Source organism: Lepisosteus platostomus, chromosome 3 (genome assembly GCF_059453375.1).
Source record: "Lepisosteus platostomus isolate fLepPlt1 chromosome 3, fLepPlt1.hap1, whole genome shotgun sequence".
Taxonomy (NCBI): domain Eukaryota; kingdom Metazoa; phylum Chordata; class Actinopteri; order Semionotiformes; family Lepisosteidae; genus Lepisosteus; species Lepisosteus platostomus.
In genome coordinates, this window is record NC_142613.1 from 46,705,894 (window position 1) to 46,733,732 (window position 27,839).

At 39.3% G+C, this 27,839-nt stretch overlaps 1 protein-coding gene across 13 annotated transcripts in view; it reads right to left on the minus strand.

Annotated features, from left to right (window-relative positions):
• scml4 (Scm polycomb group protein like 4) overlaps positions 1-27,839 on the minus strand; it is a 68,998-nt gene that overhangs the window by 16,010 nt on the left and 25,149 nt on the right. For 7 of the 13 annotated variants that reach the window (XM_088625752.1, XM_088625751.1, XM_088625756.1 and 4 more), the window contains 5 exons: positions 14,448-14,680; positions 13,078-13,207; positions 10,370-10,462; positions 3,608-3,808; positions 1,925-2,113 (listed from right to left, as the gene is read on the minus strand). In XM_088625752.1, coding sequence (XP_088481878.1) covers positions 1,925-2,113; positions 3,608-3,808; positions 10,370-10,462; positions 13,078-13,207; positions 14,448-14,680 — 846 coding nt within the window. Of the gene's footprint in view, positions 1-1,924; positions 2,114-3,607; positions 3,809-10,369; positions 10,463-13,077; positions 13,208-14,447; positions 14,681-15,296; positions 15,482-15,505; positions 15,630-15,759; positions 16,043-26,476; positions 26,569-26,664; positions 26,955-27,839 lie in introns of those variants that run through there. The other 6 variants (XM_088625764.1, XM_088625763.1, XM_088625762.1 and 3 more) reach the window with 5 other exon arrangements.

Here is a 27,839-nt window from a genome sequence, read left to right on the forward strand (position 1 = left end):
AGCGAATCGACGCCCTTAACTAAAATAAATGGTGCAGCAGTTCAAAAACCTCATGTTCCTTGCCCTGGTAACCCCGTCCTTAATAAGTGGCTGTTAAATTCATGAAAGAGTAACAAAAAATCTATATCCACAGACCTCAAGGTCTTAAAAGTGGATTATTCACAGACAGAATAGGCAACTCAAGAAAACCTTATTTACCACTTATATATTATGTGTGCCTTTTTGGTTTTGCTTGGTGAAAAGAGCAGCTACAGTTTATACACACAGGATTCCATTCAATCAGTAATGTGATTGCCTTTTTATTTTTCTAAATAGCGCCTTACTACAGTACATATTCTTTATAAAACATGATCGAACACAGGTTGCCTAAACATATTATGCTCAAAGCCTTAAATGTGTTTTTACTATGATTGTTACGTGTAAGGAGAACAAGAAACTGTAAGCACAAAAATACCAAACGCAAATACCAAATCTGCACCTTTTCACTTCTTCCTGCAGCTTTTGAACAATCTTTAAATGAAATTAAATCATCCTCATACACAGCTGACCAGAATATCTGATTTCTCCTCCTGATTCAATGAAAATGAAAGTCAAGCATTGTACACTACACTGAGCCACTTACAACTCTGTTAGTGTCTGATCGACACTAGTCAGCTAGCATTTCTATACTTCTTTCTGTCTATGTCAGATCGTACTGCAAGGACATTACAGCCAGTACTCCTGCATAATGTTCAGGATGCTTAACAGAAAAAAACATTTTTAATATTTGTTTACGGCAATCACAGAGACAGAAATATTGCTCTCATTGTAGAACCCTAGAAATACTGCAGTTATTACTTTTTGTTCAGAGTTTCCATCTTGATGAACAATCTCAGGGTAGTGTCTGATCTTTCGGCTTCTTTTGAATCAACAAGCTTTTGGCTGCGTGAGCTGTGGCTGCGGACTCGAGGAAGGGTGCCTTCAGGCGCAGTGACAGCTGCGTGAAGGGAACGGGCCTGAGCAATTCTCTTGCAGCAACAGCCGGCTCTCGCTGTCTCTGTGACAGCCCAGATGCGTGCCAGCTGTTGTCAGCAAGCGGAGGCCCCCATGTGGTACCAACAAGGTGGAAACAGTTAAGGCGCAATTAGAACAATTCACTGTCCAGCCCACATCCATCATTTCTGTCGGAGTCGCTGTTAAATCACGAAAGCTCGCAAACCGTGTGGACAAGTCCAGCCTCCGCTTTCTTTTCGCACGCGGTGGCGAGAGTTGTTTTTGAAATCACAAAGACGTAGTGAAACATGCCCCTGTGAGGGAACAGCGAGAACGCCTTTGGGCTGTCAGACAGTAATTCCCACTGGCCTCTGCATGTTAAGAGCCCCATGGCAACAAGAAAAGGATGAAATCCCCAGTCTGGATCCTACAGTAAATGGCAGAATAGTGAAAAGATCATTCTTACCACACAATTTAGCTTTAACCATTCATAACCACCTAATTGCTGAAATTCAGTCCAAATTCAGGTGTTTACCAGCTCAAAGCCAGCAGAATCCTTCAAATGGAAGCACACCAGTAAAATTCAAAACCATCACAGAGTGAAGAGAATTAGAACCTTTTGGAGAGTTGAGAAGTTTTGATTGCAGATTTACAATCTAACTTCCGGACTGGGGCATAAAAAGGATATGAAAAACAAAGGTCCAGTGATCATGAAAAAAGACGCGTTCATTGTAGTGTCAAATTTCAATTAACACTGGAGCGAAACAGAAGCCAGAGCAAGCGCTGGAGCATATTTTCAGTTTCAGAGCAGAATCAGAATTAAAATAATGGATCTCTTTAATCAGTTAAAATTCTTTTTTCAAGCATGCAGCTGTTTTTTATTATTTAATAAACACTACTAGGAAAGATGGAAAAAGCAAAAAAAAAAACATTAGACTAATAATGTACATACTGGAGTGCGAATTTCCCTCAAAGTACTTCTCAGAGTGGTAGGAGGCGGCATTGTGCTGTATGAAAGGCTGATCGCTGAAGAGATTTTCGCAGTGCAAACTGCGGCACAACTTCTTTAGGAACCGCAGCACATAGCCAATACTGTTCACTACAGGCAGACTCAGAAGGTGCTGCTTCCCATCAAATGTGGCTGAAAACAAAATGACAAAAGAGTTTGAATGAGCCGGTCAGAAATAACAAACTACTTCAAAAAGGCCATTTTCAGAAAGAAACCAAAGAGGGAAAAAAAAATCATAAACACAGTGGGGCACTCTTTGAATAGCACTGTTGGAATAAAAAAAGAGACATGTTAAACACAAGCTCAGTTATGACTAGCAAACCAAAACAGATTATTGTGCCAGTCATTAGAGAACAGGAGACAAACCTAGGAACAGATCTGCCATGCAATTAAACCGATAGCCTGAACAAACTGAGCCATGGGATTCTTATCTGCACTGATTCCATATCCAGAACCGCAAAGTTCGACTATCACAATACCAGGTGATACAAAAAAAGAGTTCTGACATTCAGTTCTAGGTTTATTGGTGAGGCCAGACACAGGTGTACATTAAAATGCAGAGAATATTTGCAATGACTGATTAATGGCTCTTGACGAGCAATACAAATAAGAGCGAAGGGGGCGATTGTTATCAGACCCCCTGCATGTCACCTGTCAATCGCAAGCGTATTCACATGCAGATTTCGGTTCACATTGTGCAATCAGCTTCCTAAGGAGATACATTATAAAACAGCTTATACTGGCTCATTCACAAAACGCCTGGTCTGCATTCCAATTGTTCAGAAAAATTAACAATTACTCATCAGGCAGAAAAAAAAGAGTAAGTTAATGGAACACTTTAAAAATGCACCAATTCCTTTTTTTTGTCATTTAAAAGAGCATCCTGGTGATTGAAAATGCACCGGCTATGAATTTCCAGATGGTACTTTTTGTCATCTTTCTGAAATCCAATGTTAATAACCAACATCTGTCAAACACCTTGCCCCTCTAAAATAGAGGCAAGACATCATCATAGCATTTCTCACGTTTTCTGAAACGTCCGAGGCAATGTACTGTTCCTCAAAACTACTCCTGGCCAACATCCTGAAGAGAACGCCTTGAGGAAACTCAGAAATACTGTACATGTGAACTTTTGTGGCTAACTACAACAGTTTTGATTTTTAACTTGATTTTACTGGGCTCCAACTCCACCCAACATATTTTCAGGCTATAAGCCACCATGGATAAAGGAACTAGCAACATTAATTAACAAACAATAACAGTCAGTTCTGAGTTGTATTTTTCCGAAGGAGACCCCAGCCATTCTAACAGGCCACAAGGGATCGTGAGGTGTCACTGTATCAGCTGTTAATCTAGGACATATGGGTAAGTAATAAAAAGCACTAGACATTTAGGAGGGAACTGAAATAATCTAGCTCAGGTAAATGGATAGTTTCACAGCCATCACAACTATAATATAATAATGTCACTGTGTCCATGGATACATACACAGATCCAGATTTCCAATATTGACAATCAGCACTGCTAAACATGTGGCAAACAATTAAAAAAACAAAAGAAAGAAAACACACAGGAACACAAAGAGGCCCCAGCACAGGTAATAAAGGAAGTTCTGTGGATTCTTACCCGATATTTTCTCACCGCCATAACCTTGAGTGAGCAGTGAGAATACAGCTTTCTGCTGGAAAGCACAGTCAATGCAGGCTTGGACTGCTTGCTGCAACACAACAGACGGTCTGTCGGGCCCAAAATGATCTGGAAGCTGTTGCACTTTTTTCCTGTCAAGATTAGGACCTGTGTTGGCTTGCTTGTTTATATAAATGCAAACTGTAAACAATACAGGAAGGAGAAAATGCAGAGATATTAGAAACCAGACATTCTTCATTGGCCATACCGATAGAGTTATTTTTATCAAAGCAAATGACACAAATGTTAATGTTACAGAACCATTAAAATGTGTTGCATGCAAACTGCTAAAACACATCTTTTTGAAGAAACATATTAATATCACCTAATGGAAAAACACCCTTGCATTACAGATCTGCATGACTATTATGGAATGGATGGTCTGCTTTAAGAAAAAATCCAGATTATTCTGTACTTTGCTTCCATTCTAAAACAAGCAAATGTGGCAAAACAAACAGGTTCTGAGGAAGCCAATAGCAGTAAACTGCTCTGGAATTGTCATCTAGTGTTCAAAAAATGCAGTGCGCTATGTTAATTTGTAATGAAGAGCAAAGCAACTGCTATCCAATTAGTTTCAGAATTCCAGCACACTGCAAAATGCTGTTTGATACATATTAGGAGGATTTAGAAAAACAGGATTGATAAGACAAGCAAGTGCAATCATGCCAAGCGTGGTAAAAATCCTTCAATGCCACTCTGTTCCATGGAAAAGTATGACAAGCATAGCAAATTAAGCATTTGTAGAAGAGGGGAAAAACTGGAATATTTCTTTAACTTGATAAAAATAAACTTCAGTTGCAAAACCTGTGTGCTCCAGAGTGCTTTGTGATGCACTACAGCTCTCAAAATGAAAGCATCATTCTGTTAAAGACAGAAAGGCAGTCAACTGTATATGGACTACATTTCCCATTAGATAACTATACGTTATGTATGTGAACAAGTAACATTGAACATAGATGGTGGTTAATAAGCTTATTAAAATGCCATGCTTAGAAGAACTGCATGGTTAGTGAAAACTTCTGGTAAAAATGTGAGTGCTCGTACACTATGACTATGGTGACTGATATTATATTTTTCAACAATTCAAGGTGGCAAACTGGTTGCACAATATATGGTTTAGTGCTCTTTCATTTATAGCTATATACATACATAGAACATACAGTTCTATCTTCTATCACTTACACAAGACTGATGTTATATGACATTTCTGTCCCAACCTAAGTTGCTAAAAATGCACACGCATACTTAAGGTGCCTTATTTCATATCAGTTGTTGTAAGAGAATACTCAGTCTGACATTAGCATACTATTCCTGTTACATTTAGCTACACTAGGTAAAAAACTAGCAAGCAAAACAAATAAGCAGACTTTATTTTGTCCTCAAACAATGCAAACTCAAGAAGCAGCAATATTTTGGCATATTGTGACATTTTATTTGGTGACATATCGACCTAGAAGAACGGAAATCATTAAAATAAATTGTTTAAAAATACACTGAAACAACAATTTATGCACACAGTCTTCTTTCCATTTATTACATTCAAATAATGAGCTAATGAGTCGTCACCTCATACTACCAGAACAGTCACCATCTATCTGATTAGAGAATTTACTGTACATCATGTGATGGAATAGTGTCATGACCTGACCATGAATGGGAAAGTGATACCTTGTTGTAATTCTTCAGACAATTAAGCGGTTAACTCTCTTAACTTTCAGAATGATTAATTCAATAATTTAGAACCTGCACAAGAAACCGCTCTCCCATGAAGTATTTGAGAAGCAAGGAAGTAAAATACTTTTGATTGTCAAATTCAGCTTCAACTAAGAAGGGTGATAAAGAACAAGAAGAAAAAGTGTGCTAGACAGCAAGAAGTATTTTAGACGTAATTTTTAATGCCGTAAAGTTCAAAACAATTCCCTAGACTTCACAAAAGATAACAAATACCTAAAAGTACAACAATGTGAAATCTTATTCTGAGAAATAAGAACATGAGTACTTAAAGGTATTTAAGATGTCTTAAAGGTATCTGGAGTAACTACGCACCAAACAACATTCAAGATTTCTAGTAGCACTGCTTTCCAGTATGAACTTAACTTCTTTCATGAGTTAAGCAGAACCAAGCTAGAAGTTAAAAATGCTCATTGTCATTGCTAGGAATGGGACTGGGAAAAGGACATGAACAGCATGATCATGTAAGAATGTACATCAAAGTCTTCACTCAAAACATAGAACTAAGAGCAGAAGGAAGGGGGTTAAACTGAACTATGTGGTATAAAAGCTATAGCTTGTCAGAGAAAGAATGAAGGAGTGCTGTGAGATAAAGAGTGATACAACAGACATCCCCGTGTGTCAAAACATGGGCCAGACAAGGTCAGTGGTCAGGTCAGAGAAGATGGAAGATTCCCAAAATATGGGCCTCATCCCCTTAGCCACTTTAAGAAATATAGCTTTAGCAAGATTTCAGGTAAACAAGAAATATATATATATATAAACCGCTGATAATATGCTCTTTCCTGTAGCTATTGTGCTGTGGTAGCTCCAATGTGTTGTAAAGCTGTCAAGTTTGAAGGCAGCTTGCTGGGTAGTTACCACTCCAAGTGAAGCCTGGGGAGTGAAAGTCATTTCAATGGCCTCTACAAGAGCTGCAGCAACTAAAGATGAAGATTTCAGATATTCCTGGAAGTTATCTTCTCCACTACAATGATATACTCCAACAACAACACAACATTTGAACAGAGTGGGAATAGGGTATGTTAAAATTTCTAATCAGACAGCTTTATTTTAGTTTTCACTCTGAAATGGATGATTTCACCATTCATTGTTAAATCCTTTCACAATATTCTACAACTTTCAATTTTATCAGATTGTTGCAAATACTACTGTAACCGTGACAAGCTATTGTTCACATATACATGTGATCCATAGGTTCTAATCAAGAAAACTGCAGTTATTCTGAACTACATATTCAGTGAAGCAAACCCCTTGTACACACACTGTGCACTGAACAAGAATTAAAATAAAGGAATGCTATCTAGGAGTTAAAGGCACATGAAGAACTTTAAAACAAGACTAGAGGAGTTTGCATATATTGCCTGAATATTGCTCATTATATTTTTATAGTTTAAGCTTTTACAAAGCATTTTTAAAATAACCAATACATTATTTTCTCATGTTTTAGGCCAACATGTAATGAGACACAGGAGCAGTATTGAATAAACATATCATACATTTACAATGTAATTTTTCACTTTCTACTATCAAGATCTGCTCTTTCTTTGGGTTGAGACTAGTTAAAACCTGATCATTTACTAATATCATATTCTAAATTTTTATGGTTGTTATTTTTGTATTTAGGATACGTTCTTCCCTAATTTCTATTGTTCTTTAACACCACACCTTCCTTTAGGTCTATCCAATGACATTACAGCATTCATAATCTAAATTATGTTTATGACCTACAGTACAGTAAGGGGTCTCTCTATAGGTAGTACTGTATATACAGTACCCTGCAGGTGGTGACTGAGGTATCTCTATACGTGGCATAATACTGTATAATACTGACAATTAAAATGAATCACAAATGGAAAACAAGATCCAAGGCTGATAATCTCCCTCACCAAACTCTACAAAGTACGTCCTCAGGATTCATATCAATAAAATTATACAAGGTGCTCTTCTAGTACAATACATTGGAGTATGGTACAATTGTAGTACACTTTACTCAAAGCACTACATACAGTATATGAGTCCTTTTCAAGCATACCCACAAAAGAAAAAATGTCGAGACCATTTCCTCAGCTTCATCCAAACATCCAACTATTTATAGAATAACTATTTATACTGTACTAGGAGATCATCAAAGCTTTACATGACAAGCCTTTGGTCTTCTTACAGCCCTGTTTTAGAAAAACCAGCATCACAAAGTGTTTGGATTTAGAAATATATACAAACACTACCACAAAAACTACTGGGTGCTCTTATCTACCTGATCCCTCTACGGTTTCACCACTTCATGTCAAAACTATTTTATTTAAGACCACACTGCGGCATTAGGTGCCCAAAGGGAATGTATTAGATATTTTAAAAGTCTCCTAATTAATTTTCAAATATTTGAAATTCCCTTGCTAATACTTATAATTCAATTCCTGCTTCAAATATTTGTAAGAGATGTTCAAATATTTGGAATTCATTTTCAAACATGCCAAAATGAATTTCAAACATGTGAAAGGGTATAATAAATTCCATTTCGATGCCCTATACTCAATGGGTAAGTAAAAGCAAATGAAAACACACGTTGAAGAAAAAAAAATGTTCTGTGACAATGCATGTAATTTTTGCACATTTTGCCTTTAAAATCTATCTTGGAACATACACAGTAATGTGTTAGAGTGAAAAATACAGTTCAATATGACAGTATGACTTTTACAGAAACAACAATACTTGTCTACTGAAAAAAGACCTTCCTCTAGTTTGCTTTCTGCACATTTTCCTGCTTTGTATTTTTCTTTTATATGGTACTGTATGTATTCCATGCATTGTAACAGAACACTACCTTACACTCTGCTGCTGTAAAATATTTCATCTACAACAGCCAAAATGGAAGGAATACCATATTTATGACAATCCCTTAAAAAAAATTAATTTTGCTTCATAGTTAATGATCTAGGTTCAAGCACCCAACCTAAATGTCGTTTTGACAAAACCTTATTCACTGGATCATAGCAAAGACAAATCACAGTTATTAAAAAGTAAAATAACAGATATGTAACTTGAGTGTTTGCAAAAATGCAATGATCCTTAGAGAGAACACAAAGCTATTTACTGCGCATTAATTATGGAAACTATTAATAGCATAAAGGAAAGAAAGTATGCCTTTTAGTAATGAATGGTACACTTGGAAACATGCAGTATACCAGTTTAATAGATTAGTTGTACTGTATTAGTACATGAGATTCTGCAGAGCCAGTGGCCCATGGTGTAGGACTGCCCATTAGCCAAAAACAGGGGCAGGGAGAGTGGGGGAAATGTTTCAAATACACTGTGGTATATTTAGCAGTGAAAGACATTACCGCCACGGCCAAAATCTGAAGGCACAGCAGGGATGTGGTTCACACCAAGAAATACAGCAGTGCATTCATAATAAAGTTTAACATATAGGCATTTCGCTTAGAGGTACTTATGATCGATGCAGAAGAAAGAAATTGCCCTTGCAAGAAAATGTAGTGCCCACAGGGAAAACAGCAAATCAAATAAAACACTTAACACCTGCTATAAATTGGGCACTGCAGCAACACTGAGAATTGATGCATTTAAAAGCTAATCTGAATGATTTTGTTTTTAACCTGGTGGACAGGGATCAGTCGGTGCTCGTCTGCCCATGTGACGATCTCTTGCCCATCACATTCTTTCACCGTGATTGGCTGAAGGTGACTGTCGATTCAAAGTTATATGATTGTTCAGTCAGCAGCATGCCCCCATAGATCTTGGTAATTTAATTGCATAGATTAATACATTCAGCTTTAAGTCTTGATGATTAAAATTCTCCTTTTTAATTCCTTTTGATGAAATGGCAATTTTCAAAGAAACCCATTCGAAAACTAATTGGATCCTGTCCCATGTGCTGAAATTTCCAAAAAATACCTCGAGCACTACATAATTCTTCAATGTTTCTCCAAAGACATGTGGACAGGAAAACGCAAAATGTGTAGTTTTTAAAGGAAAAAGATTAACGTTATATTTTAAAATGCTAAAAAAAAACAAAGTGTAGCAAAACCATGCAGTTCAATCTAATAATATAGTGCCTAAATGAATGCTGAGACTCAGTGAAATGGGAAAAGAGAGATTCTCTAGTTCCACAGCTTTACTGAAAAAGCAGCCAAAAAGTGGAATGACATTATCACTGAATTCTGACTTCCTGTTCACAGTCTAAGACAATGCCTTATTTTCTTGGATTTATTTCTATGGCATGACTGAAAGTGGGTGTTGCATCACAACCTCGTGTTAAAGTGGCACTACCACATTTAAATGAAAATGAATACTAGAAAAACGGTTTCGTTGCTGCTGTCCAATTTTTGCCTAAAACTCTTAGTAAATGATTTACTGAAACCTAAGTCAAATGTCTTTGGAAAGATATCCATTTCATTGTTTTACCTTTCATGTAAGAAAACAATGGTGAATGCCATGCTTTTTTGTAACTATTTTCCACATTTTCTTGCAGAGATTTCCCACTGACGCTACTGCTGTTATTTCTGCAAATTACACTGTGTGATGTAAGACCAGAAACTAGGCTCTCCAGGTACCGAGGAAGACAGAAAATTGCCGCTGCACTCAATACCCACGATCAAGTTAAATTATTAACACAGTTTAAGCTCCCCGCTGAAACAAGTGACCCCCGAGACAACAAAACCTTCCACAGCTGTTTTTTTCGCCACTTGCCTGTACGTCACTGTACCCAGCATCCAACGTAGTCCCTGTGCTAAGAAACAACAGGCACGACAAAAAAATGAAAAGTCAACACCCATCCCCCTACTCTGCCAGGAGTCTCCCTTCAAAGTGAAGAAGAAAACCGATCTAAAAATGCAATCCCTGCTTGGTTTCTTCAGCCTGCGTCTTCCCCCAGCTGTTTCAAACGGCACCTGACTCCTATTCTTACCACCACAACACAGTTCCTTTTATCCAGTCCTGCAGTCACTGCCTTACCAGATTCACCCCAGAAGGCACAGCCAACCACTGCCCCCGAGAGACCAAACACGCAGCACGCTGAGATGTCAGCTGTCGTGCAGGGAAACGCACCTAAAACAAAGACTGAAAGTTTGCGTCTTGGCTGCAGGGGTCTGCAAAGCAACACAGAGGAAGACCAGGGCAGAAGTGCCCCTGTCAGCAAGGGTAGGGAGGCTCACTTCTGCTTGTGTGGGTGGGGGGTGGGGAGTGGGTTGAGAGTCTGTGGGTTTGAATCAAGGGGATGGGGGGAGGGGAATTTATGGTTATCTGCCTTCACAACGGGTAGAGCCAAATTATTTCTGAAAATAGTAGAAGAACTTGTGTAACTGGCAGGAAAAGAAATGTAAACGTTAGGAAGTTTGGATTCACAAGCCCGCAATGCAAACCCACAATAGTCTAGGAGTAGTTTTGGTTTTTGTTCTCCGGCTACTATATAATAGTACTTTTGTTGGATAAGTGACCCTTAACGTCAAGCCAATGCAAACAACAGCCAGCCAAACCCAAGCAGACTTTGACAGCTAATAAAATAAACAGACTCGCCAAGTTTGCGAGGGGAATCGAACTGACTGAGCATCATACTTCAGAAAGAAAATGCGTTGTATCGACTCAAGAACAGCTTGTTTTATTCAAAACTTAAATATCATGTAGCAGATAATCTCTCGTTCCTTTAACATTTCAGTTAAGGCATAGTTACATTTTAAATGTTAGATCACTGTTTAGTGGTCCTGAATTGTATTTCTTGACAAGGTCTGCTCACCAGCTACCAAACTGAAGGATAGTTGTGATCAGATTGTGTGAGGGGAAACTCTTCTATTTTTTACTTTCTAGTTCCATATACTATAGAATTTCTCATAGCAATAAGCATCATATTCTCCCTTAATCTGGGTTAAAAAAATGGATTCACATTCAAAGGTATGATAACACTTAATAATACACTGAAAAAATAAGAATAACAAGTACAGTCCAAATAGGAAATAATCTAAATTATTTTGTAACACACCTCAAAGTGCAGCAGAAGTCTGACTTGTCGTTTTCTCTGTGAAATGAACAAGACCTTGCCTAACCTTGGGTGAAAGCCCATATGTTCACTGGTGTCTGTTTAATCAAACAGCTGCTAATGCGTTCTGCATACCAAAGCTGATCTAACCAAAATACACCAAAAAAGGAGAAATTCAAGGTTACATCCTTCCACGAGAATAATAGTTCAGCACATATATTTAAAAAACTTACAGTTGAACTCAATTTGAAGAGTGAGGTATGAAGCAGTGAACTAGTGTCAACATTAGTGAGGGCAGAAATGCGTAATTTCAACAGAACATATTAAACATATGAGGCAGTAACATTGTTATCTGTACACAAACTGTGTCTGCTATTTTTATCATGATAAATTTATTATTTTACACCTAATGCATGTTTTTCTGTCATGATATGCACATTACAGTACTGAGACTTGAGATAATAAGTAAGGCAATGCAGGCATAAATTATATACATTGTGGAAAAAGAATGTATAAGATGTGGAATATTCTTTTACATGCATTATTTCTGAAGTAATTTTAAAAAGTGTCATCTTTAGATTCGCTTTAAAGTAAGCCTTAATGAGGCTAAATTTAATATTGAATAATACATGAATAATTTATGGATCTCTGCTTAATTTAAAATTCCCCACAAAGGAGTGTGCACACTAAAGGATTCATTGAGTAAAATGGACTTTGGAACAGCATTATAATTAGATATAGAAACAGAGACATTGCTTTGAGTTTTGCCTGGCTGGTTGCTAGAAGAAATTTTCTATAGAATGACTACAAAATGAAAACAATTGCTCTAATTGTATTTTGCACCAAAGACAATGATTGAAGCACAGCTATTTTGTATACATACTGTTCACTAATGGTTTCAGCATACACAGAATAAAAGCCCTGCTACCTAGAATGTGTTAAAAAGCAAAATAATGAAAAGAACAGCCACCATTATCAATCAACGCACGTTCTATCTCTCCTCGCATTTTTAACAGCACCTGATGCATTAAAGCAACCCATAAATCAAATCAAAACTATCCAGTAGTACCTTTTGGCAGACAGTGAAAAACCATTTGGAGAAGACCATATTGTGTTCTACTATCAGTAAAGTTTCACCATAGAAACTCTCACGGGAAAAGGTTTTGAACTTTCAGTTTATTCTGGATACCACATCCAGAATCAGTTTAATTTCTTATTACTTTTGCAGAGTATGAATGATTCCAATGACAAACAAAGGGATGTTTTTGATGGAAACAAAGGACTCTAAATGTCATGGTAACTAAAGTTAACTTACCATGACTTCTCTTCTCTGACACACCTTTCTGAAATGCTAAACATTACGTTTTAATTACTTAAAAGATAACAGCCAGGATTGGACTAACTTTGGTATTTGTTTTTTCAAATCAAGACTAGCCAATTAAAACCTTGGGCAAGGCTTTAACTCCATGTCTCACACATGCCTCTTTCTTACTTCAGCAACAGAAAATACATCCTTGCTTTGATTAAAAGATGCATCCCGACATCGTCAGCACTGTTTTGCCCAAGTGTCAAAACAGATTTTCTCATGTAATGCTAGAAAAGCCAGTGAATTCCCGCTCAGAGTCTGGCTTAAAAATGGCGAGGTACTGGATTAGGCCGAGAGTCCAACTGCCCAGCAACGAAGTCCTACCTGTGAGCACTTGTGGAGTTGCGGAGTGTGGAACGGTGGCGGCATCCTGAGGGATAGAGCTCATGTCCGGCTCTGGCGTGCTGCTAGGAGGGGAGATGGCCAGAGGAGTCATCACGATCCGAGACTTGAGCTGCGAGACAAGTGACAGCCCGCGATATCACTGCTTCAGTCCCACACCATGCCTCACTACAGCACACAACCAGACGTTGTTGAAGCCCCAGTTTGCAGTATGTCCTCATTTCAAATAGGGGCGCGTTAAAGATAAAGGCGAGCTGCATTTGATTACTTTCCCATCTCTGATCGACAACTGCCACTCAGAGGGTAATTAACTCACAGCGAAGGTCTGGAGATGCACAAGTGAGATTGTGGAGTGGGGGTTGGTAATCTTGGTCTTTAAGGCAGAGTGTTAACCTTTCATCACAAACGACAATCTGATCTAATAGTGCACAGAAATGATCTTTTATTACGTCTTTCCCCATTTACTGTACAGTACTGGAGTGAAGAGTAAAATTTCCATAAATGCCATTTTACGTACTGTTGCTAATGCATTGTTAGGGTCTGGCCTGTCACAATAGAAATCAACATATTTCTTTTACAATATAAAACCTCTTTGTTCTTTGTGTCTCTGCACAAACACAGTGCATACAATTACATTTTTACATGATAGCACAATGAAAATGACTTCCTAAAGCAGTACAGTAGCTCAGTAAAATTGATTTTCAGACAGGAGCCACATTGGCCTAAGCTCCTTTAGCCTTGTCTTTTCTGCCTGAGGACAACTGTACAGCCACACCATTTTATTGGATTTAATAAATGGTTCTATCTACAGCCCTGCATAAAGCAGGAATTAATCCAGCACTATGCACAGATGTTCATTCATGGCTACAACAGCAGCTCATGCCATAAAACCGAGAACAATAATGTCCACACATTGATGCCAGCCGAAATGTGCAGCATAAAACAATCTATATAAATAAGCAGAAACAAACAGCTCTCCTAATGTGTGGTAATCCACAATGCCATTTGTACTTGCAATTACTGTATCGAGCCAGGTTCTAAAAGCGGTGGGTTTTTTTTTCTCAAACGGGAAGTGAGTGTTTTAAAAAAAGAAAATGAAACAAAAACAACACATAGTACTTCCATATGCTCATTATGTGCTAGCTGCTCCAACAACACTCATCATAAACAAATTCCCCATCTAACGTCAAGTCAGTGGATACAGTCGGTACATCCAGCATTAACCCACTTCTCCAGCTTGGCTTGCAGAGACAGCCTCAAGGAGGAAGGAGGGACTGAGCTGTCTACAGTGATCTGTGTCTCCAGAATCTGAGCCCGGAGCGCAACCAACCCCCCCCCCCGCAGACACTGACCTTAAATCCAGGTTTTCGCCCCCTTTTTTTGGGCACTTTGAGGGGAGAGAGGGACTCTGAGTAGCGGTTCTGAAAATCCATTTTGGAGACAGTGGAGCGAATCGGGGGTCTGCCTCGCTTTCTGCCTGGGATCTTCCCTCGCTGCCCGGGAATGAATGAAGGGCTCATGGCAGGCGATTGCATCTCACTGTTGTCTGCTTTCTGTGCTGATGCCGCGGGAATACTCATTGGACCTGAAAAAGAAAACAAGCCTTCAGAACAACCAGAAATACAGCAAGGGAGGGAGATGTGACGCCAAATCACTCCTGTATCCCGAGCACAGAATCTAAGAAACTGAAGCAGCCTTCTGCTGATGCTAATTCAAGTACATTTCCACAGTCCAAATGAGTCATTTCATGTCCTGCCAACTTAAGTGTCCAGCTATAAGTGGCATCCTGCACAAGTTGCTGACACTCTTTCTGAAAAGCTGCCCAAAACAGCGTGTTACCCACACAAAACAAAAAACATTTTTTTTGCACAAGGATGTTTTCTCTTCCTTTCCCTGTTCAACTGTGCAGAAGCACTGCTAGATACCGAGACCACAACAAATGAAAACACACAAAAAAATACAGACGCTACCTTAGTGAACAGTGGGGAAAGATGGAACAGAACTGAGAAACACATACGAAGAGCTAAAATGATGGTGAGAGGACAAACCCAATAAGAACAGAAGCCAGCTGCTGAAATTTCACAATGTACAGCATTTTTGTATTGCTACAACACCTCCCCCACCAACTTCAAGCAATAATACTACCTGTCAGGCAAGAATTCCACGCAGATTCCACACAAGCACAGCTCCGTTTGGCTTACCTATTTACTGCACTAATGAACCGAACCCTGTGTCTTTAATTCCAGTCCTTTTGCTGTAGGTTCTCAATACAGCCACTCAGAGAGCTGCAAAAGCCATCTTCTCTCTGCCTGCCTCTACGCTCTTCTCCTCAGTCCTGCAGCTCAGAGCTCCAGCTGCAAACATCTCATTAGACTAATGCATTCAGTCCAGGGCAGAAAACTCGATTTACCATAGCTACAGCAATGAATTTCCATTACGATGACAGCTTCAACCACATCATGTCCGGAAAACCAGCCAACCGCTGGCTTTCAAAGAATAAACGCACACTACACGTAGAAAATGAGGCCTCTGTGAGAGTGTGTGTGTGTGAGCGCTTATTTGTGTGGTGTAGTACAGCGTGATGCATCTTCCTTCCTCTGTTAAATCATGCAGCAAAAAAAAAACTGTACGACAGATACAAACAAAAACATTAAAAAAACATACCATTTAAAAATGACCCCAAGGAGAAAATAATGCTTCAACTCCTGTCCACTGACTCTCCTGATAATCGGCGGTGTGCTTATAATGTTCCTTTCCCGGCCTCAGCTCTGTCCTGTAGAGTCTCTTGCAGGCAGTTTCTACTGTCACTGTTGTAAAAGCTCTGCTAACTGTCCCTCATCTGTTGTCATGGCAACAAGCCGGTAACATCCTACCACTGCCTGTCTCATTCTACAGTGTGGTCTCATGCGCAATTTGCACACAGTACTAGGGAAATAATTATTAAGCTGTGAGCAGGTCCGCAGGCAGCTAATACAAATGCACAGAGAAGGAAGTGTTTGTTTAAAACTGGATGCTATGTGGCAGTTTTTGTTAATGGATTTGGGTTTGGGCTTCAACAGGGCAGGGGGGGGGGGGAGGAGGGCATTATTTACAGCCAGCTGGAATATAGGGTTATTATATATAATTGTTACAGCTCCTGGAAAATCCATAAGCATTCATCTGTCTCTCAGTAAAACCTTCACCGGGCCGTCTGCTATAATACAGGAACTGGGGAATTGCCATTCACACAATACCACCGCAGAGAAGGCACAATACAGAAAATCAAACAGATCAAAAACTACCACTGCATTTTATTTTTATAATGACGAACACAATGTTGGAAGAATTATTGCGACTGCAGGGTGGCAACAGTGGGAGCTGAGGAATACATAAAAGTATAGTGCCTGAACAGATACGGTAATTCTGATTGAAATGTTCTACGTATTACTTAAGATCAGCTGCTTTTCTTCATCGCATGAATCCCCTTGTGCAATACTAAGGATTGAGAACACAATTGTGTCAATCTTGAATAATTATTGTGACTTCAAGTTGGTACCTAAGGAATTGGGCAAGATTTTTAAGCTGCTAATATAAAACCTATACAGTACCTGAGCTAAACATAAACCGGAGAGATTTTAGCAGATTTATTTCAGCTCGTTTTATTGACTTATTGGCAGTTTCTCCATGCAGTGACAAGACACTCCTTTTGGAGAAAAAAGGGAGGTTTCAAACATACCACACTATTTTTCATCCTCTAGAAAAGAAGCGCAACTTGTAACATTCAAAGATCATTCAACATCTCACAAGCTAAAACATGATGCGTTAAATAATATGATTTGAGCATTATTATTCTTACAAAAACGGTACTGGGAAGGGAATTCTTATAAGCCGGTTAATATGAAAATCTTTCTTCCATGGATAGATGAACACTTACTTTCATAGAACCCATCCATTTATCTGTCTAATTATTTATGAGATGTGAGAAGCACACTTTACTCAACTATGCACTAATAATCAAAATGTCATTCTTTCCATGCTAATTATGTGATTCTAGTTGGATGTGACTATCTTCCCAGCTAGAAAGTAAATAACAAAAATACGCTGATATTTCAGGGCTCCACGTATGACAAGCGAACTTTCTTTTAATATCAGACAAGCATCACGCTTTTTGTTTTTTGTATTTTGATTCTGCTCTGTGTGGCAACTTTTGCTGCCCATCTAACATTAGCTTCCTCACTATCTACCTCTTAGAATCTATTAATAAAAGTCTACAGACAAAAACGCAGAAACGCTGCAAAAGGATTGATTTATGAAAAATCAAATATTAAAATATGACCTAGTATTATTATTCCAAACAATAAATGTGAAGCGTCTGTTGTGTAGTTTTTCTGGCCTGTTATACAGAGACACAACAGCAATGGAAGCAGTTTTTTTGTCACCTTGCAAGAAGGAAATTGCAAGACGAATTGTCCAAAGTCAATCAACTTAGCTGTGAAGACACTGCACCTCTGATAAGACCCCCAGTTTTCTGATTTGTAAAGTGAGGTCCAAGATTTTACGACAAGATTTAAGTGCTACATGACCCTGTCACAATCAGTTATTATCTTCTGTCGTCAAATGGCCACAGCAACAATTTTGAAACTGCTGTCAATCACAGTTCCACTTCAAGCATCCTTTTGTTCTTTTCCTAAACAAGAAGCTAATGCCCAAGCCAGGCAGTCTTTATGCAATTCATTTATAAAACATACCTAATAAAATGCCTATTATCTATCCCTTCTTTCTTACTAATTTACCTGTGTTCCAAGAAACAACTACCTTTCTTAGAAACAAAACTTTAAGAAAATTCAGAACTGCATACAGGACAGCAGCTTCTTCCTCAGTGTTTCAATGTAATTTGTAAGCACCCTAGGCTTCTAAGCAACAGCCGCTGTCTTCACCAGACCTCTCAAGAGCCACCCCCCTTTCAGAGGCTCCGGCCAGCACCAGGCTTTCTCTCAGCCTTGCACTGAGCCCTTAATTCACTTGGTCAGAGAGCAACTACCTAGCGAACCCGGGTCTTAGAACTTTAGTTACACAAACGACCAACAAATCATTCAAAATAACATGCGCACAAAAAACAGACCCCAAAATAAGGCATGTACGTTGGCTTGCAAGCTGTCGGCTATTTATAAACGAAGTCAAGTGTTTGCACAAAAGATGAGCAAGTCAAGACTATCGTGGGAATCGTTCACTAGTAGCGGATTGCTAAGCCCATACCGCTTACTCTGCGGCCTGTCATGGCATTTGCTCTAGTCAGATTCAATAAATCTGCGGATGACAAGGTGGCTCTAAAGGGCCGTGGAAACCCCATCCCACTACACACTGCTGCTGGGAAGCAGCCAAAACACACAGTGAAGGAAAGTTCACCTCTGGCTGTCTTGACGGCAGGAAGCACCGTGTCAACACAGGGGAATAACACCCAATCAGGCAACCATTCATTAAAGGCTTCTGCACTTTGTGGACTATTGCAGTAGAAAGTGGTATTATCCAGAGCACGTCAGAATTAGCAGTTGTATTAGAGGAATGCTGCATGACAGGCCCCACAAAACAAGAAAAGGGCTTTGATGATGTCAAAGCCATGATCAGAAAACCTGATCACTCAGATTGTCATGCAAAAACAAGCATGCCCTGATACCCTAAAAAAAATGGATCTGGCACGTCAATCTGCAGGTGCAACACTAGGACAGAGATAGGATTAAGCATTCCTTTAAAAACCAGTCACATAGAAAGAAAAATGAATCCATATTTCTTATGTGAATACCCCAAAACCAGTCACCACAGTGTGGTGACATCACTCATCCTCCCTGCAGCTCAAGCCGTTCAAGGCAATGGCCTCACTGTTAAAGATCATGGCACTAATCTTCTGGCATTGGCAGGAAATATACTTAACCCCCTACCTACAGCCCATCATTGCTGTCATTGACAACGTCTACATGGAAGCAGAAAAATTTGCACAAAATGCCCATCAGCAAACATTCCATTACACGTCCTTTTCCTTCCATGGCTGTATTCAACCATGCAGTGCGCAGGCAGGAAAGCAACAGCCTACAAAATTACACCGCAGGCCAGACCCAGAGCCGTGCGGCTTTCGTGTCGCTGCGCCCCAGAAAAGCCAGTATCTAAGTCAACGTTTCTAATTCGTTACAGACCTCAAGACTGGTATAAAAAAGCATTTCACTTTGATGACTGTTTTGTTTCTCTGTGGATTAAGTGCCTGAAGATCAACGGGAACTATACACTTGACAGGAAGTGCCGTCTATTGCTCATTACCACAGCAGCGACACCACTTTGTAGTCAGATCTCAGAAGTTAAGCAAGGCTGAGCCTAGTCAGTTCTGGAAAGGGAGATCTCTAAGGAAAACCAGGCTGTAGCTGTAAATGGTGTTGGGGGACCAGTAGGTGGCACTCTTGCTTTTGGATGAGAACTTCCAGTACATAGTCTTGGTTTGGTGACCAGGGACAGTTTTGTATGGAAGTTGTCATCCTTCAGATGAGATATTAAATTGAGAAGGCGTGTTAATCCCAGTCTCCTGGCTAAATTCGACTTCAAGCTTGCTCAATATGGGTTTTTTTAAGTAATGTGGTGAAATATTCTCCCTCCTACCCCTGATCTGCTGTGTAGTGGGGGGTACTGGAGGATAATCAGCCACTCACATAATGCCCCCTAAGTATTACTGTACTTACTGTTTTAGGCATTTATGTTACTAAACGTGAGAAGTAAAATGAATGTGTAATGCTGAAACCATAACTGTTATGTTAAAGACTTCATCTTTAATGAGGTATTTTCAATGCCTTCTACAATTAAAATGCACAGCCTTTCAGGAACAAAACAATTATTATTAACAAGTGAATTATTTTTGCCTACTGCCTTTACCCCGGTTTACATTTCTGTGCTTGTGATCCACACGAGATTCCACGTCTTCAAACTCTCCCATATTTCTTACTAATTCACTAGAGATTAGGCCAGCAGTAAAGGGAGAGGTGCTTGATCCCAGAAAACAATTTTTGTATTTCAGATTAAGAATCTATGTATATCTGGACAATAACAACAATAATAATAACCAATTAGCTACTAATACCAAAACAAGCTACTGTAGGTGTAAGGTTTCTCTTCACAATGAGATGCTTACTAGTAACCACACTAAAGTACACATTAAAATTAAAAAGAGCAAACAACTAAAATACTCTTACAGAAATACAACACACATACTGTACTTCCTCAGAATGAAATGTCAGTTTGGAGGAAAGAAACCATTTCAAAACCTAAATAACTAATACACCAGTAAAGCAGAGAGTCACTGAAGCAGCAAACCAAAAACAGACAAAAATATTAATCAAAATGTAATTAAGAAAAAGTGTTTTTTTTACATTATCAAAGAAATATATATCAAAATGCTTATGTGCATTCTGGCAGAAATTAGCTACTTGGTTCCTATTGACATTTTTTTTTTGCTCTTTCAGTCACATTCTGCAAGTTGAATATTGTTCTTTTGCATTTCCAGTTTTTTATTTAGATTTAAATCTACATTTGGAAATTTGGATTTTTTTTTTAAATACTTGGATTTCATGTGTCATTAGTTGCACTAATCGTATTTTAAAAAACTGTTTCATTTTGAACTGGCTATACAGTATAAATAAAAATCTTCATTCCACTAATGATGCACTGCTACACAGCTAATTCAGCAAATTCCTACATTTTGATTCACCCAGACCAATAAACCACCAATTTGCATTCACATGGGCTACCAAAAGCAGAATTACAGAATTAATAATAGTAGTTTTTAATTCTCATTACATCCTTGGCTTTTGGACTCGTAAACACTCCAGATCCTGGATGGGCTTGTCTTAGAGGAGGCTGCTCAAAGATCTCTCACCTACTTCTCGTCATACTGCTGGATTATAATCATATCAGGAAATGAACCGGACAGTAGTACTCATCAGATTCTTGGCAGAAGGCCCAGGCTGGTTTTGTGAAGCTCCTGATTAAATACAACTTGCTGGCTTCTTCCCCAACCACACAGTCACGGGCAGGACACACTGCCTAAGCCGTGAGCAGGCTGTAGTTAAAAAACGAGGCAGTGCTATAGATCCACACGAGCGAGTGTTATTACAGAAATATTAAATATGAAACTCGGGAGGCCTGTCATCATGATTTCTACGAAACCTGACCCATTTCGTGTGTTTGGTGTTAATAAAGGACTAATATTCCAGCTTCTTAGTGTAATGCTTGAAATGTACATTACTACTCTACCCCACACAGCCCAGAATGTCTTTTTCCATTGTTTGCCTTCCCTGTGGTGCTTCCGTTTTTCACTTTCAGTACACTAATGTTTTTCTCATCTCCTATCAGGCTGTGCTCTAAATACTGTCATCACAGCTTCAGATTCAAGTCAGAAAGCTGCAAAAGTCCTATTTCCTGCTCAAGATCTGTGATTTTAAATGCTACTGTTTCTGACAAACATATAAATAAAAGAAAACAGCATTTCACATCTTTACATCTAGATCTCATGCCAAAGCGGATCAAACTTTATGTCTACAAGACAAAAAAGGTTTTACTCATCATTATCCCCCAACAGGAGAATGATAGTCTGGGGTGAGAGTGGGCACAGACAAGGTTTGAAAATTCATCTTGAAAATTAAAAGAAATTCCCCACTCAAGGAAAGGTGGTTTATTTATACAAACAAATGATAACAGATGAAAGTACAATGCCATTAATCTTCAGACATGGCAAAACAATATTAATCACAAACTGAAATTCATGACCTACTGTATACATTTAGCTGACTAATAATAAAAAAAGTAAAGCTTTGAGATTCGTCTTATATATTCAATTGGAGAAATAGGTTATATTCTCAACCTGTTAGGAACTTGCAAACAATACAGAAATTAAGTGCATATGCAAATCCACTAAAAAATTTTAGTGGATGTCCATCTCCATACCAAAAATGAAAATAAAAATGCAGTTTGCTGTGAAACAACTAATCAACTCATCATAATAATTACTTTAAACAGTCATGAGAACGTTATACCATGACAAGTAGGATAAAAGATCAAGCAATATAGAAGGAATTATTCTTCACGATGTAATAAGAATCAGCAGTTGGTATTTAGCAATACATGGAAGAAAAACAGCATGCATTTTCAATTACAGCACCTCCTACGCATTGTCACGTGTCACTGCAGCACTGTGTCACCTGTCCTCTGTCCCCTGTCAATAGAGAACAGTGTCCCCTGTGTCCTGTTACTGCAGCACTGTGTCCCCTGTGTCCTGTCACTAGAGAACTGTGTCACCTGTCCCCTGCCACCTGTCACTAGAGAACTGTGTCACCTGCCCCCTGTCACTGTAGCACTGCGTCCCCAGTCACCTGTCCCCTGCCACCTGTCACTAGAGAACTGTGTCACCTACCCTCTGTCACTGCAGCACTGTCCCCTGTCCCGTCACTAGAGAACTGTCAGTAGAGAACTGTGTCACTGCCCCCGTCACTGAAGCACTGTCACTTGTCACTGGAGCACTGTCCCCCCTGCCCCGTCACTAGAGAACTGTGTCCCCTTCCACCTGTCACTAGAGAACTGTGTCACCTGCCCCCTGTCACTGCAGCACTGTCCCCTGTCCCGTCACTAGAGAACTGTGTCACCTGTCCCCTGTCACTGCCGCAAAGTGCCCCTAGTCACCACAATTTGGCTTTAGATTGGAAATTCTGGTCCAGGGGGAGAGTGTCTCCTATTGGTCCTCCAACACCATTTAGACAGTACCTTGGCTTTCCTTACATGTCACCCATCCCAGTACTGGACAGGGCTTGCTTAGCTTTTAAAGAAAGGATGGCAACACCGCATCTCAGGATCTATCCATCCATTTTCCAACCATTTCACCAAATTCAGGGTCATGGGGGAGCCGCAGCCTATCCTAGCAAGCTATGGGATCCCAAGACCTTCTTATTTTTACGTGAAAAATTTGAAATAAACACATCCAGACTGATAACTTTTCAAACAAATACTGTAAGATGGAAATATTTTCTTTTCCCCAGAACAACAATCTCTTTTTAAAATGCTTTTAAAGCACATTGCACACTTTAATAAGGTTCTAGTGGTTCTCTAAATCGTAAAGCTTAATTATACTGCAACCACACTTACAGCAAATATAAAAATGTAACCAACTCAATTATGAAAGATGGGACAGATCCAATAGTAATTTCATTTCCTTTGAAATAAGCAGACATATTAATCTACAGGCTCCAGCAGTCACAGCCATTACAGGCTTCTCAGTGAGGACGAGACATGCAGTAACATAGATACTGTACTGATGGATGTCTATTCGATACTGCAGAAATCCCAGAACATACACTGGTGATGAAGTCGGGTTTCACTCGTGTCAGGGCTGTGGGGACTCCAGTTTTCGTTTTGTAAGTAGGCCTCATCAGGAAAACAATATTGGGTGTAATCTCTGTGTTGTAGAAATCTCTACCTTTTAGAATTATTAATTATTAAGTTGACTTCAAACAACATGGCTGGGTATCTTGTTCCACACTCCCACAACCTTTTGTGTAAAGAATATCTTCTGTTCACAGTTTTTAAGGGGAACTGCAGTCCCAATTTCTCAGACCGGCATCTCAGACTGGCATCATTATTACATCTTGGTAACAAAAGTAATTCATTGGCATTATAGAAAAATTTTACAAATTTCAAATTAAGCACAACATCGTCAACTTTGTGAAAGTACTGTATGTTGCCATGTTGTCGCAACCTTGCATTTGTGTTCCCATGAATTGCTGTGTGACGCGGCCCTTCCTGCTCACTAGTCACTGTAATAACTAATGTTATGTGATGTACAAGCAAATAAGTTCATGTTGTGGCAGCAGACATTTCACCGCAAACATGTTCCAACATGATCTGCACGCGGAGTTAACAAGTGTGTAGTACCTGTTGTCTAAATCTCAAAGTCGAGAACAATATTACTACTGGATTAAAAGAGATGTATTCACAAGCTTTCTTGTTTACGATTTAGTAAGCCCGCAACACATCACTGGATGTCTTGTTGCCTCATTCTGAATCGCAGAATTTGGCACTTTGAATACCTGGAAATTTTGCCTATTTTGATCAGGGTTTCACAAGTTACTGTGTACATTTTACTTTTATTGTGGTTTGAAATGTACTCATCAATGCTGATTCTCTCTAACTCCAAAACATAAAAAATAGCACAGCAGTTCCCTGTTAAATTTACTTCCACCCAGTTTCCAGTTGCAACCTTGTGCCCTATTCCAGTGCAGCCCTGGAGTGTGTCCTACCTGTCTGGCTAAATAATCTACAGAGATTCACAAACACATCCAGTTGTCCCACCACAGCCAGAACAGTATGATTTCTGGGAAATATGCCAAAACAGGATTAGGTAGAAATTAGGAAAGTTAGGTACGCATTTCAAACAATACATCATCATTTTATCTTAATTTATTATTTATAGATTCATACTTCACTTGTATTATGCAGAATGAACTAAAACATTAAATGAAGAAATATTCAATGTTAAATAATCCATTAACTACACAGAATGAAAATTCTATATTATAGTCCTTGTTGTAAAAGGATTTCTAGGTCATGTAAGGAGTGTAGTTAACAGGATGGAGATGGCTGGAGGACAGAAGGGTTTCCCTGATGTGACGTGGGCTATCTGACAGAATACTGCTGATGAAAGTTACCCTTTAATTACCCCTTGATCTGCCCTGCCCAGCTAAGTCCAGACAGCTGTCCAGTCGCAGTGTGCCAGGATAGCCCCACCCAGGCTGATCCATGCAGCCAGCACCACATTTCAACACATTTGTTTTAACACTGTGTAGCTGATGTGTGGTGAGCGTTCTGGCGCACTATGGCTGCCGTCGCATCATCCAGGTGGATGCTGCACATTGGTGGTGGTGGAGGGGAGTCCCCATTACCTGTAAAGCGCTTTGAGTGGAGTGTCCAGAAAAGCGCTATATAAGTGTAAGCAATTATTATTATTATTATTATTATTATTATTATTAACACTGGGCCTAAATATGGAAGTAAATGGAAGGAAATAAGCATGTGGAATTACCACATTGAGGAGTCCTCACTGGATTGTGTAATATTGGAACCTAAGTTTTTTCTATGCAATGACAATAATACAAATCTTGCTAATTATGTGTGTTGCATATAAAAAAAGAACAAAATAAAAGAGCTCAATCAGTAGAGGCTGTCAGTGTGAGAGCAGAGTGTGCCTTGTAGCCCGGACGTTGCTTGCTGGGTTGTGTCTCAAGTAGCCTATGATAATGGACTCCCATCCCCTCCCAAAAAGAGTGCTGCCAAGGGTGTATGGGAATTAGTTGGCAAGGATCCTCCTGGCGTTCGATGAAACGGTGACTGAGGTCAGTGACTTCTCTGGCATCTGCCAGTAGACATAGGGACAGGAGCTCTAGTGAGTGCTAACTCTCCTATCAAGTACTCTGGAGATTGCAGCGCATTACTAACATGAATGGCACACACAATCTGGCACATCAAAGGCTCCTGGCCCTGATCTTCGCTTCCCCCATGGAGTGCAAAGGGTGGAGGTGTACAGTTTAGTTACAAGAAACTTTCAATCCCACTTTTAAAATGCAGCAAAATCACTTTCTGAGATTATGATCACAGTGCAAGTCAATCCACACCGAGCAGTCAGGAACAGGACAGGACAGGGCAGAATCCTGCGGTCCAATCTTGTTTTCCGATCAATGCTTCCTTTGGATAATCCCATGTGATTCCACATCTGCAATTCTTACTACCCATGTCCCTGAGATTAATAACTAAATGTCGTCAAAACAAATCGACGCAATAAATCCGTTCCTACACTGTTGTTACAATGCACAGATAAGTAATATTGGTGACAACTTTGACCCTGATCCTTATTTTGAACCCCACATTATAACTAATGTTCTGCACCAACTGTTTAACTGAGCCTCATCAGTCTTAGTAGCACTAGTAGTGAAGACAGGATGTAGGGTATCAGTTTCAGACATGTGGCTGGGTAATAAGTTCAATATGAATTGGCTACATTACTCTGCTCTCCTCCCCACTGATATATGATGTGTGGTGAGCGTTCTGGCGCACTATGGCTGCCGTCGCATCATCCAGGTGGATGCTGCACATTGGTGGTGGTGGAGGGGAGTCCCCATTACCTGTAAAGCGCTTTGAGTGGACTGTCCAGAAAAGCGCTATATAAGTGTAAGCAATTATTATTATTATTATAATATTCCCACGACTCTTTTGTACAAAAATGCCTCCACTTAGTGTTTTTCTGTTATCTGCAGCTTCACTGTAATGACTCAAATGATGTGGTTTTTTATTCAATGCAAAGGGTGATCAGTTAGGTCAAGTTTACCTGATGCATTGATTGGTTAGCTGGAGAAACATCCATTGTTTCTATGCCTCCTACCACTTCTCACCTACTGGCCAAGTGACTCCTAAGAAGGCCTTCAAAAGATTAGGGACACAAACATCAACAAGCTATAGGAAGACAAAGTGGAGATTTGTAAGGCAATTAAAACAACATTTAAAGCAAACATTTACCGTATAGCTGATAGCTATAATGTTTCCTCTCCTGCCTTCCGAGCACAAAGGAGTGCTTTCAAAGTGCTTTCTTCACTCTGCAAATTGTAGTATTTTTTCTCTGGCAAAATAGGGCCCACTTTGATTCCCCAAATCATGTTTAAGAGAAAAATATTGTTTCTGTTTGTGTCCAGGTTCATTGTTATAATTCACTCTTTAACAGAACCTTTAAACGCATCAAAAGGCAAAAGTCACTTTGGAGGGACCAGCTCAAAAGCTGTGACAAGCTTGAGCCTGCAGCTATTCCTTCCCTGGAAAAAAATAATGCAAAAAACTCATTACTTACTCGTATGGAGACCAGCACAGTAAAATTGCAACACAAAGCACATTTCCACCTGTCTCTCACTGTAAGATCACAGCACGGTGAGGCCACTCCTCCAGACTGACCCCACAAGACATGACTAATCCCACACTGAGCACCATAGTGGACTCTAAACAAGCTCTTAGGCAAAGAAAAAACAGTGTCTGGCTAATACAAACAATATAATGGATTTGGGAACTGCATCATAAACATGCTGCATGATAAGTCTTCAGACTTAACTGGCTTCTTATTTTTAGTGTAGACCCCTTTGCTTCAACAAATTGTCAATCTTTCTATAAATCTCTTCTGCAAGAATTTAAGTTTCATCCAATGCATTTGACTACCATTCTGGAACACCTTCCTAGAAGCTTGCAATATGCAAGTAGAACTAATAGTGATTTAATGACAAATTAAAGTCATGGCACTTCTGCAAAAGCTATACATTCTTACACAGCTGCTCAGTTCTTAATGAAGAGAATAAAGAGTTTAAGACTCAAACTATATTGTAACACCTGTCATTGGTAAACTCACATTAAGATATTGGGAATGGTGTTAAATCCTAGATGATCTTTCTATTTTTCTAAAGGTAAATCAAAGATTGGCCAGTCAATATGCACTACCAAAGAATAACATTCTTCTTTATTCTCTGAGCTGCAGCTTGAAGCTGCAGGAAAAGAATATTCTTATCTATATAACATTCCAATCAACAATGAGTGGATATTTACAACAGAAGAAATGTCACCATGGCAACAGACAGGGAATCTGATACTCCAACAATATCACATGACCGTGTGTAGCAAATAAGTGTATGCTCACATATCATAAAAACCTTCAT